Source organism: Myotis brandtii, unplaced genomic scaffold, assembly GCF_000412655.1.
Source record: "Myotis brandtii unplaced genomic scaffold, ASM41265v1 scaffold123, whole genome shotgun sequence".
Lineage (NCBI taxonomy): Eukaryota > Metazoa > Chordata > Mammalia > Chiroptera > Vespertilionidae > Myotis > Myotis brandtii.
The window spans coordinates 7,236,189-7,249,391 of record NW_005354291.1 but is presented as its reverse complement, the minus strand read 5'-3'; the positions used below and the strand labels follow the sequence as shown (position 1 = coordinate 7,249,391).

General features: G+C 35.2%; 1 protein-coding gene across 11 annotated transcripts in view; it reads left to right on the top strand.

Moving 5' to 3' along the window:
• PTPRK (protein tyrosine phosphatase, receptor type, K) overlaps positions 1-13,203 on the top strand; it is a 364,082-nt gene that overhangs the window by 250,961 nt on the left and 99,918 nt on the right. For all 11 annotated transcript variants that reach the window (XM_014533788.1, XM_014533787.1, XM_014533786.1 and 8 more), the window contains exons 7-8: positions 6,068-6,370; positions 12,671-12,780. In XM_014533788.1, the coding sequence (XP_014389274.1) occupies positions 6,068-6,370; positions 12,671-12,780 (413 nt within the window). The remainder of the gene's footprint in view (positions 1-6,067; positions 6,371-12,670; positions 12,781-13,203) is intronic.

Below are 13,203 nucleotides of genomic sequence, written 5' to 3'. Positions count from 1 at the left end.
AAAACGGGTTCAGGTAGGAATATTCCTACTCTGTCTAGAGTTTGTCCTTGTGATTTATTAATAGTCATCGTAAATGCTGGCATCGCGGGAAACTGTCTTAGAATTAATTTAAATGGGAGGCTAGTGTCAGACAGGGACAAATCAATTCTTGGAATCAGAACAACCTCTCCTTCCGCAGATCCTGTTAATACTTCTGCTTCGATTATGGTAGGTCGCAATCTTTTGATAATACATCTAGTACCATTACAAAGACCCCATTTACTATTAAGATTTCTCAGTAGCATGATGATTGCACCTACTTTCAATTTTAATTTATGACACGGCATTCCTGAAGGAGTAATACTATTAAGAAATCTGATAGGAAAATTTTCCTTCTCAGCATCATCCATTGAATTAATGGAATCATCACTCAAATGGTACGTTGTGCCAGTCGTTGGTCTTTAGATACATTCTGTTGACAACGCAGGCTTCTTTTGGCTTCAGAGGTACGTTGTGCCAACAGTTGGTCTTCAGACATATTCTGTCAAGGACAATGCTTTCAGCTTCAGAATGTCAACAAAAACAACCAAATTCATGATTGACAATGACAGATTGAAACACACATGTGTGATTGGCACCAGCGAGAGCTTTATATGTATCACACATGCGTGAGTCAACGTTTATTTTTTAATTGCCAGTGCGCCTCATATGTACCGGACGGTCAGCTGGTCGGATGGTCGGATGGGCGTACGGTCAGTCACTTAGCCTTTTATATATATAGATAAGCATGTAGTGGCTCATCACAACCTAATAATAGAGAAATAAAATTTGTAAAGTATTGTTCTGTGGAAAGATCGCTGATATAATCTTCACACAAATGGTAAGATAATTTAGAGATGAAGAGGTTGAGAATAGAGACTATCAAAATGCTAAGCAATAATTAGCCACAAATTCAATGGTGCCATAAAACAAGCATGTATATATTACATTCTGGAATGGTTGGATAAGACCATCTGATCTTGGCTGGCTCACAGATATGCTCACAGACTCTATTGGCTGATCTAGACTGGCCTTTGCTGTTACAACTGGAACAACTCACTTGCCCCACATGTATGTCATACTCTAGAATGGATGGTGGCGGTGTAAGAGCAAGTGGGAGTGCACAGGACTTTAAGATATATTACACCCTGAGAACTAGCACACCATCACTTTTGCCTCATTCTGTTGACCAAAGTGAGTCACAAGGCAAGGCCAAAATCAGTGAATGAGGAAATAGACCCCACTTCTTTGGTGTGAGGAATTGCAGTCACATGACAAACAGTGTGAATAGAAGAAGAGGTGAAAAATTAGAGCCATCATTGTAACTACCACACAGAATTGGGTTCTTCAGATATCTTTCATTAGCTCTTGAGGTTAAAACATTAAAATTATTTGCTTTATCATTCAGAAAATAAACATTTCCAGAATTATACTATGGGTCAGTGACTTTGCTTGGTTATAAATTATTTACCTCATTTTTAGGACAACCTAAGAATTAGGTAACTTATCTTATTTTGGGGGATAAAGAAAACATTGAAAATCCCCTCCCAAGGTTTTTATTGCTATATACAGTCCTCCAAGGTCACTTTTTTATATATGGAAGTGCTATTTTCCATACTACATTTTTTAGCATTATGTACAAATCTCTCTACCTTTTTGCATCTGGTTAGTGCTGTTTAATTTTTTTTAATAAAAATGTTTACTTATAGAGGAAAAGTAGATTATTCTTATTTATTTTCATAAATTAAGAAAGTGTCCTTTTTTCTATATTATGTTTTATACAAGCATTAGCAGTTATTTATAGAGCATATTTTACTTTTTGTGTTTTCTTTAAATTATAAAACATAAGTGAGATATGCAATATCAAAGATGAGTCAAAGTGGGTTCATTGGTGATAATTACATGTTTCTTATATTAATGAAGTAAAAAACATTAAAGATTCCTCAAATTTTTAACCCCCATATTTTGAGAATTAGGTTTTATGATAAGACACTCAATTTAAATTTTGGAAAAAGAATTCTCTTCATCTTGTTTTCATGTCACTTTGGTATTATTGTGTTTTAAAAATCAATTCATTTTCTTGGCATTATTGTAGAGAGGATGGCAATGTTAAGTTTATTAGAATTATCTGATGAACTTCAGTAAGACTCTTGAGAGCAGTGAAGATGACATGTTTTGATTGAATTTGATTATGTGCTTAGTATTGTTCTGGTGGTGCTGTATAAATATTACTGTGGCTGCAGGAGAGCTGAGTGAGCCATGCACAGCCTGTCACTTTATAGCCCCTACGTCCAAGCATGTCATTTCAACAACACAGCCATAAAGCCCAAAGAGCTGGCAGTTGGCTTGCGATTATTCCTGGACCTCAGGCTCCCTCATGTTAAGTATTAATCAACTCATCTCACCAACTTATCATTAACTCAATTTGACCCATGGGAGCAGAGATGAAATCTTTTTGGCAAGACTAATAATTTTATGAGATTGAAAAGAGGTACAGTGTAAAATGTTGATTAGTCTCAATTCTCACCATGGAAAAAATGATAAAAAGAAACACAAAGCATCAATGGGGAAAAGTAAAAGAATATTTTCCAAAGACCTTAAGATTTTTTTTTCATCCCTCAAGGGATGCCAATGCTTTCCTTCTTACTTTTTAAAAAATTTACCTTTGTTCAAAAATATTATCTCAATTATATTTTGTTTCACATCAACAAATATTTTCTCTGGCAGTCAGGAATAGAAGGAAAATAGAATCCACTTCCCTTGTATTTGTTTTGATAAATGGGATGGAAATTGTGCTTTGCAGTCAGCTTCTAGGATTTCTGATGAGAAAGCAGCCGGGAGCACGAAGCTCCTGTCATGCTTCAGTGTTCTTAGTTTGTGTACATCCTTGACAAGATCTTTCTCTTTTTTCTTGGATGAGCTTTGGGACATCTTCTATTTTTCTCTGACTGACAGCAGGAAAATAACTTTTATCATTAAAAACTGATTCTAGGGAAATATGATCCCTGCCCTCCATTCTCTTGTAGCTGCTAAAGCTTTTGTTTTCACAGTTCTTTCAGACTAACTAGAAATTATCATTACAAAAGGACATGGATATTGACCTGTCTTGTCACGTGTTGTTTAGCAAGTACCAAAAAATTGAATGGCTTTTTATCTGCTATCTAGAACTACTTATTAAATCATCTTTTTGTTGAGAGGTAACTCAGAGTCAATAGGTTTTGTCTGTTCATGTTGCCTTTATTTTTCTTAACCTTCAGAGAGTTATTGAGTTCTTTATTTTATCCTCTTGAATTGAGTTAAATATTTAACATAAATTATTACAGGCACGGCCCCATGGCTCCATCTATTTAAAATTTATGTATGATATGTTACTTTTTTAATTACCTGCTAATTATATAATACTGATCATAGATTTGATATGTAAATTTTTTTGCCATTTTTTAAAATTTCACCTTGATTTCATGTAGCCTTTTTCACTGTAGCAACTAGGAAATAGGTGAAAAATAAAAGAAAAATGGAATGGGAAAAGTTAGTAAGCCTGGCTGATCAACATTTGGCAGGGAAGCTAAAATCAGCTAATACTCACATTTCTCATTGCATATGCTTTTTAAAAAATAGATGTTTTTCTAGGATTTATCAGAAATGAATGAATGAATAAGAATTTTGGTGCAGATCTGTCCACAGGGCACTTAACAAGAGGAGTTAAGATTCATCATTTAAAGGGTAGAATGGAAAAGGAGATTTTGCTTATATTTCCAGTTTTCTACTGGGATTTTTTTATTTATATGTATACATAAATAAAATCAATATTTTATTGATTTCGTAGAAGAAGGGAGAGGGAGAAGGAGATAGAAACTTCAATGATGAGCCCAGCTGGCATGGCTCAATGGTTGAGCGGCAACCTATAAACCAGGAGGTCACGGTTCAATTCAGTGGTCAGGGCACATGACCAGGTTGTGAACTCAATCCACAATGTGGAGCATGTAGGAGGCAGCCAATCAATGATTCTCTCATCATTGATGTTTCTATCTCTCCCTTCCTTTCTGAAATCAATAAAAATCTATTTTTTTTAAAAAAACACATCAAAACGTGTCTATAGATTTTGCCTTATCCATTGAGACTTAAAGCAGATGTCTCCTTTATTTGACAGGTGGAGGTTATTTCTCCTTCTTGAATTGCTTAAATTCTCATAGAATATATGTAAGCAGAAGGATATTGCTTGGAACTCATTAGGTTCTACATAAGATAGGCAAACATGATCACTTGGAAAAAGAGAATACTAATGAAGGGGGGAAATATCAAAATCAAAATGAGGAGTGTATGCAAACAAGTACATTAATACTAGTTTTTAAAAAAACTAAATAGAGGAGTAAATATTTATTGGTGTTTTCTCTCATTGTTGTACGGGAGATCTTTATTTGTATACTCCAGGTATTTTTCTGGGGAAAATCTCACTTTCTCATTCTAGATACTTTTAGAACAAAGTATGGTCTAATGTAAACATCGCCACTAAATTGTATTGTTGCCTAGCAGGCAGCAAAATCACAATTTATCTGGGAATCTTAGCATGAACTTAGCTATAATTGCCCGGTCAGCTGGTAGGTGGTGCTGAAGATCATTTTCAGTCTAACAGTGCTGGACCGAGTGTCTCTTGTGCCTGGTAAGATAAATGCTATCACAGAGCTAGACATATAAAGACACTTTTAAAGTGATTAAAGAGTCACATCTTTATTCGAGCCTACTTCGGTGCTTAAGGTAAAACATGCAACGAAAATGATAAAATAGGGAGACTTGATACTGTCAGATGACTGACAGATAGCATTTAAAACCTAAGCATTTAGATTCTACCAATGGTTAATTTGCATGTGTAAATGTATTTTGTAGATTTGAAGTTTTTAATTAAATAGCCACCACAGTGTATTTCAAATCATACATTAAATACATTGAACTGGAATTTCAATTTGGACTTGCCATCTGTGTACCATGCTGATAATTTTCACATAACTGAGATTTTAATCTCAATAATCAAAATTTATAAAAACACCAAGTTGGGCTTTTTTTTTTTTTGTACTTTTTTGTCATCTATTTCCCCTACTGATTTTCAGTTAGCTAGAGCAGTGACTATCCATAGTGAGTTAAGGGGGGCCCCAATGGCCTTGACCTTGGCCTTGACTTTAATCTTCTTTTCAAATCCGTGCATTAAAGTGTGCTGTGTATTAGTTTGTTTACTGTGTAGACTTTGCCATGGCCATGATTTTCATAGAGTAATTGTTTTGATTAAGTTAGACGATTAAAGTTAGTCTTGCATGAGGAAAGAATACACTTGGGAAGCAGTGATGGATGGACTCCGGTCTTCGGAGTGTTTAGTTCCGCCAGCATTTTCCAACTGAATGAATATTCACCTCCCAGTTTGGTCTGGGTGACAGTGAATGGATTGTCAGACCTGAGTGTTTCCTAGAAAAAGGTAGAGATCAAGAAGGATAGACGACAATGTGAATATCCACATGTGTTCTTGCAATTTTTCTCAGATTCTTTTCTGCTTTGATGAACAACATCGTTACTGAGGTAATAAATGTTAATTAATATCTGTGTCATTTTTTGTAAGTGGTAGTTTAGTGTTACAATTAGACTAATTAGTATACAGCGTAGCTTGGTGATATGACAAATCATAGAGCAGAACATGTTGACTCTTATCCATTATGATATATTAGCTAATCCACTTGCTCAATAATGACAAAATAAAAGACAGGAATTGGGCAGTAACAACAGCAGCAACTATAAAGGCATCATGGCTACATTTTCAGGTTTTTATTTTGTACCATGTTCCTGAGTACTATGGATTGTTGACGTTTTACATTTCACTTTTTCCATTGGTAAATATAGCCCTTAACCAAAATCTTCAAGGATAGAATCATGAGTAAATAAAATGAGAATAAAAGTTGAGTTCCAAATTTTCCTGGTTGACACATGTCATGATTAGTGTTTCATTTTTTCAAGAGTATTCTTGTAAAAAGCTGACAGCTGCCTATGTCTCTGATTTATTATTCAGAACCTATGCGAACCCCAAAGACTTTAAAGATCGCTGAGATCCAGGCCAGGCGCATTGCTGTGGACTGGGAATCCTTGGGTTACAACATTACCCGTTGCCACACTTTTAATGTCACTATCTGCTACCATTACTTCCGTGGTCACAACGAGAGCAAGGCAGACTGCTTGGACATGGACCCCAAAGCCCCTCAGCATGTTGTGAACCATCTGCCACCTTATACAAACGTCAGCCTCAAGATGATCCTCACCAACCCAGAAGGCCGGAAGGAGAGTGAAGAGACGATTATTCAAACTGACGAAGATGGTATGCTCATATTTTATTATTTCTTAAAAGGGGGGTTTTATAACAGAAATGATGTAAATGCTTGTAATATTTCCTAGAGTCCCCAGAATTGAATTGGATTCTGAAATCTGCTAAATACTCTTATTAAGGTTAACTTTGGGGAAAGAGTTTACTTTTAAACAAAAGCTTAATATTCTTCAGAGTAGTATCAAATACTAAATGAAATATGCCTCTACTGTTTTCTGTTTTCAACAAATGAATAAAAGTATGTGTGTGTGTGGAGTGGGGAGTGCTATATAGTGAATTGAGGCAAAGCTGAACTGGTAATCAAGAATCATGGGTTTTTCATTCTGGCTCTGTAACTTTAGCAAATTCTTTCACCCTTCTAGTTCTCCATTTCTCATCTCTATGAGAAAAGTTTAAATTAGATGATCTCTAAGGTTCCATTTCTTGCTAAAATTCTCCTTGAGTAGCTTATAAATAGGGCTACATTTTTATTTGGGTTTCAGAAAACACGATGTAATTCATACCCTAGTGTTCCCAAGTTCCCTCAAGTTCTGAAATGTAGGTTTAGATTTTGATGCCTACCAAGTATGTGATTGCCATTATACATACATATATATATATAGATACCATAGTTTCTAGAAATTTTCCCTATCACTCTGAAAAGGCTAAATGACCCTGGTTTATCCTGTTGTTTTTGTTGTAATAAAGGGAAGTAAAAGCTCTTTAACCTATTTAGTTCAGATTTTAAAGGAAACAATATTGTCCTAAAATTATGCATGGGGTTATTCTTATATTCCTAAAACATCAGAGAAAAAAACCTAAGACGTAATGGTAAATGAACTTTTGCAATATTTGAATTAAACATGATTACATTAGCTATTTCAATTGAATTTGCACCTAATTGAAGCATCTATATATATAAAAGACTAAGTGACCAGCCGATTGGTATGACGCACACTGACCACCACAGGACAGACACTCAACGCAGGAGCTGCCGAGCTGCGGTGACTTGGCAGCGGCAGTTCTTGGGTGACGCACCCCAGAATTAGAGAGGAGGGAGCCCAATTCCGGAGTGCATCACCCGAGAACCGCCCTCTCGCATTCTTGGACTCCTTGGGGGATGTTGGAGAGCTGGTTTCGGCCGGATCCCCGCAGGCCAGGTCGAAGGACCCCACCAGCCGGAGAGACCCCGCTCACTCCACAGATGCCCTTTGAACTTCAGTGCTGCCCAGGTGCGGCCAGCCAGGAAGGGACCACGGGAGGTTGGCTACAGGGCATATCTGGCCTGTCTTGCCCAGTCCCGTCCCATGGCCACCGTCTAATTAATTTCCTTTCAATGTTCATGAATCCGTGCACTGGGGCACTAGTTAATAACAAACCCTGCTATTATACAGAAACACATATTACCGATGACTTACATACATACACATACAGAAAACACACCTCAACACATGCTAATGCAAGAAAAAATGACTGGCATAGTAGTTTCATAGGTGGGAAATGAGAAATCTAAACATAGATTCAAAAGCCTTAACAAAATATCTCATTTTATAAGGTGGGATAAATATTAAAAAGTCTATATTACACTAGACATTCTGTAACCCAGGTTTTTAGTGACAAGAATGCACTCATGTTTTATTGCCTGCACTTAAAATAAAATAAAAAGCCCACATGATTTCTTAATTGGTGATTTTAGACCAAATTACATGAGTTTTGTGCTCCCTTAGCCATTCACTGTCTAATAGTATAATTCGTTTTGATGGTAACCTTTGGTATGGTTTTTTAGCATGCCTTTCTTTCCCACAAACCAAAGAATACAGTCAGGCTTATATGATCTTTTTCATAGTGTATTAAATTTTTTAAAGTATTTTGGTCTATACACATGACTAGATTAATAATCAGTTAGTGAATTATTGTGAATTTATTTATTTTATATTTACTGTTGAGAGTATTTTATTTTTTTAATATATTTTTATTGATTTCAGAGAGGAAAGGAGAGAGTGAGAGAGATAGAAACATCAATGATGAAAGAGAATCATTGATCTTGCACGCCCCACACTGGGGATCAAGCCCACAACCCTGGCATGTGCCTGACCTGGAATTGAACCATGACCTCCTACTTCATAGGTCAATTCTCAACCACTGAGCCACTCCAGCTGGGCAAGAGTATTTTAAATTATGTCCTGAATTGATCATATTCATGACCATGTATTATTTTTTTTAATCCAGAAACATTTTGTAAAAGTAAAATGACATTATTTATTCTAATTTCAATAGTATTTTCTATGCTAATTTTACTTTATTTTTTATTGATAGAGAAAGAGAGAAAAAGAGAGAGAGAGCAACTTGTTGTTCCTCTTATTATTTATGCATTCATTGGTCCATTCTCGTATGTGCCCTGACTCAGGATTGAACCTGCAACCTTGGAGTATCTGGACGATTCCCTAACCAACTGAGCTACCTGGCCAGGGCCTATTCTACGTTTATTTTAACCTCCGCTTTGAAGCATTTTTAATTGGTTTTCATGAAATTGAATTGCATATTAATATTTCAAGGTATGGTCAGGAACTAATTCCTTTTACTGTGAGGTTGTTTTTTCCCGTTTGCTCTACGTGTAAGACTAAATGATTGAAGTACAAACTTCCTGTGACATAGTTGCAAGAATTCAGTTTTCAAACTATCCATGTGAGCTCTAGTTTCTACATAGACTGCTTGATGTGTCTCAGTGTCCCAGAGCAGGGGACAGAATATCTAAATTGTAACCTATTGTTGTAAAGATCGATGGATTATGATGATCTAATTAAGTCAGTCTTACTAAATTATTGCTGCCCTATACACATAGAAAAAGAATAAATTATCAACCATCTAATAAAAGAACATAATTTTATGAAAAGAATTCTGGAGATGTCCATAAATCAGGACAGCAAAGCTAGAATGATTTCCCACCAGAACCCTAAGGTAGAATTTATATTTAATTTATTGCATACATTTTTTTAATGCATGGGTAGAAGCTTTTTGTATGAGATTTTCTTTTCATTTTTTTTATTCCACCATTGATAAAAATCAATATTAAGAAGTTAGGTCAGCAGAAAAACCTGGTTCGGGGACAGTTTTTTGCTAATACAAAGCTATTTTTAAATGTACATTTATTATATTTTAAAGGTTATAAAGCTTATTTAATATATTCTGGATCCACCACATTCATTATTTTTTTCTCTTTTCCATTTTGAGAGTTATATTTTAAAGGGGCTTCTTATGTGCAAAAAAAAAATTAGCTGAAACAGCTCTCAAGTAAATCACATAGGGGACTAAAGTCAGCATTCTCTCTCCATTAGAAGTTGTTGATGTGGAAATGTGAAATGACAGTCACTGCAATGTGAAGACTGCCATGATGATGGTCTTAGTGACTTTATGATGCATTTATACAAATTATAAGGACATAGAGATATATGCATATGGAAAGACATTGTTTTCCTTCAGTTGTAGAAAGTTATTGAATATAATTTGTTCCTGTACCCTGTTGCCCCTTCTGTTTATGTATGTGGTTTGTAGTTCACCTAAGCACAATTCTTTCTTTTGTCCCCTGTACATGCCCTGCTGCAAGATCATAGTGGGCACTCTCTTAGCCATAAATTTTCCACAGACTTTTCCCCCTTACAAATATGACCTTATGTACTTGAACTAAATCCAATTGACAAAGTAGAACATGTGTAAGAACAGAGAATTGCAGGCATTCTAATTCTAGGGAGACTATTCTCTAATTCTATCCCCTCTCAATGCAGAGTTGCGCACATTTAAAACTGTCCCTATTTGTGAACAATTTTAAATACATCCACGCCGTTTTTACACTATTTATGGGCCAAATTGTGTTTGGTTAACACAGATACTAGTTATATACCTACCATCATATAAAAATTTACTCATTAATGGAGTTTTGTCTCCTCCTTCCCCAACAACCACCCTCTATATATGAAGTATGGAAAGGTGAAGATGTACTTTTTTCTAAATTACAATTGTAACTGTATCATTTGAATACAATGGAAACAACAGGTAGTCTCCTGGGAAAACAAACTAATGCCCATGGCAGCCTCATAGACTACACGAATTGCAAATAAGGGCCTTGGTCAGTTATATAGTCTGTGCCAATACTGTGGACTGGGTTGGGGGGAGGGGGGAGACAATGTGATGCCTTTGGTTAACTTCCCTTTGAGCCCTTAGCTAACAGATACATGGACAGATCATCTGAAGTTTAGTGGTGGCATCTTTTTTGTTTACTGTGGGTTTCTTTCTTTAAGAATTTGTTATTAATGAGCCCAATTATGTTAGCTGTCCCAGAGGTCACAACATCATTCATCATCTCCTTGTAGATTGGAATAAATCTCACTCTTTTGACATTATCATTCAAAATTTCTTGATGCTGCTAGCCACCATGTAATGCATTTCCTTTGATCCAGTGATTTTTAATTTATATCAAATCCCCACAAAATTGCTTTATACTCTGAAACTGCATTTCTACATAATGTCATGTGTGAAATTCACTGAAATGACATATTAAGGAAAAATATTAATAAAAAACCAAACTTGCCCAATATTGGGTCAATATTTTCAAATAAAAACACATTTTAAGCAAAGTAGGATGGAGAGGATATAGTTTTAAACCTTAGCAGAACAAGAAACTGAATATGTGAATTTAAATAAATAAAATATATAGAAAACTATGTACAATAACAAAAAGTATCTTGTGTCTTACATTTTGTTAATAGAAGCTGACACATCATTCCTTGCTGCCATTGGGTATTGTTAGTTATATGACATTTACAAATAGGACTGGAATGAGGGTTCCTCAAATCTTGACATACCGGGGAACACTTCAAAACTAGTTATGTGGATTGTTGAATTCTAAACTAGTATGATGTTTTCAAACAGTTCGAATCTTAGCTTTAAGATAGTGAATTTCATTTAAAAGACTGAAATAATGATATTTGAACCTGTTTATCTTAGCAGTTTTAAAAATATATAATCAATGTGTCTTTTTTAAATTATATAAATTTAATAAGTATAGCTATAAAAGTCAGATTGACTGTTGATGGGTTTTTCTTTTTTTAAAAACAGAACATTTATTATCTTATATAATCCCTAAATAGGGTAGGCTTTAGAGTTGAGCGACTCAGTGGCTCAGAAATATCAAAGAAGCCAGGTAGTCTCCATATCTGTGGTAGGCGATCCATACCTTGCTTCAGCTTTGGACTAGTTCTTCTGGTCACAAGATAGCTGCCAATAGAAATTGTGGAAAGCAGTGTCCTTAATTTCATGCATTAGGAGAAAGGGAGAGAGAGAAGAAGATAGAGATATGGGTGGGGAGAAGGGAGAAATGTCTTCCTTAGGGAAGGATGTCTTCCTTAAATATGAAATATAAATGCTTTCATTTATTCTGGTTGAGCTAGTTTAGATTATATGCACACTTTATGATCACTTAGAGTCACCAGGAAAATGGTATCCATTGATTTGCTTTGACTAATCAGAATCTATGCTCTGAGTTAGAAATGGGTAAGCTTTCTGAATCACATGGGTAATATGAGAGATCGATGGATAGTTGAGCAGAATTGGGATTCTCTTCTGAAGGAGGAAGAAGGGGTGATAAGTAAACTGACAGGGTCCCCTACACAACCCCACTTTATGCCATTTCTCTTTCCCTGTGATCTCCTCGGTAGATCAGCAACTTTGGTAACAGCCTTACAATTTGGCAGCATAAAGAGTGTAGAGTCCTATGGACCTGAGTTTTAGCCATGGGTTTCCTGTCTTCTAGTTACCTGATTTCAGATACTCGAGGCCACTTTCTTGAGCTTCTGTTTATCTGTTAAGTAGCTTAATGTTGCTGACTGTGGAGCATTTCAATTCAGTACTATATAATTTCACTCTCTCGTCTAAAGAGTGTTAATTATTATGTTTCATTATTGCATAAACTTTGTTTTTTAGAGACTCTTTTGGCTCTTATAATCTTCAAAATATCTTTCTTGAAAACACAGCTCTGTTCATGAAACAAATCACAAATGAGATTTTCAAGTTATTAGAGGCCTATTAATGGAGTAAACTAGATCATTTATTCAGCTCTCTAGGTGATAGAATATACTTTTGAATAAAAATAATTTTGCATTTGTATATTATCTGTATTAGAAGCTTAAAACTGCTCATATAAGCTTATTTTCTTTTTAAAGACATATTTTATTTATTTTCAACTTGGTTGCTAGCTTCTGTAATGTACTTTTTCTGTTTTTTGATGTAAGAATTCTTATAACTAAATATATGTATTTGTAGTGCCTGGTCCTGTACCCGTCAATTCTCTTCAAGGAACATCCTTCGAAAATAAGATTTTCTTGAACTGGAAAGAGCCTCTGGATCCAAATGGAGTCATCACCCAATATGAGGTATTGGGAGGACAAGGAAGTTAATTGAAATGTGGATTAAAGGGAAAGTAACAGGAAAAGGGAGAGGAAAAGGAGAAGGGAAATAGGGGAAAATGGGTGGGGATTAAGAGATTAAAATAATTACTATTTCTCCTCTCTTTTAATTAGACATTCCTTGATCCCAAAATTTAGTATCAAAATAAATATTGTATGGCACCTAGAATTTTCAAATTCTTAAAGTAAATATATGTTTATTTTTGCAGTTGTTTTAGAAAAGCAGGATTGGCCCTTTCAAGCAGACTTAATGATGATTGTAAAGAATGAATTTTTATAAAATTGAGAAATTCGTTTCATACTGTGATTTAGGGAAGGCCATTGAATGTCAGTTGTTTCATAGAAGGGGATTAATACCAAATATATATAATATATAATATTATAATATAT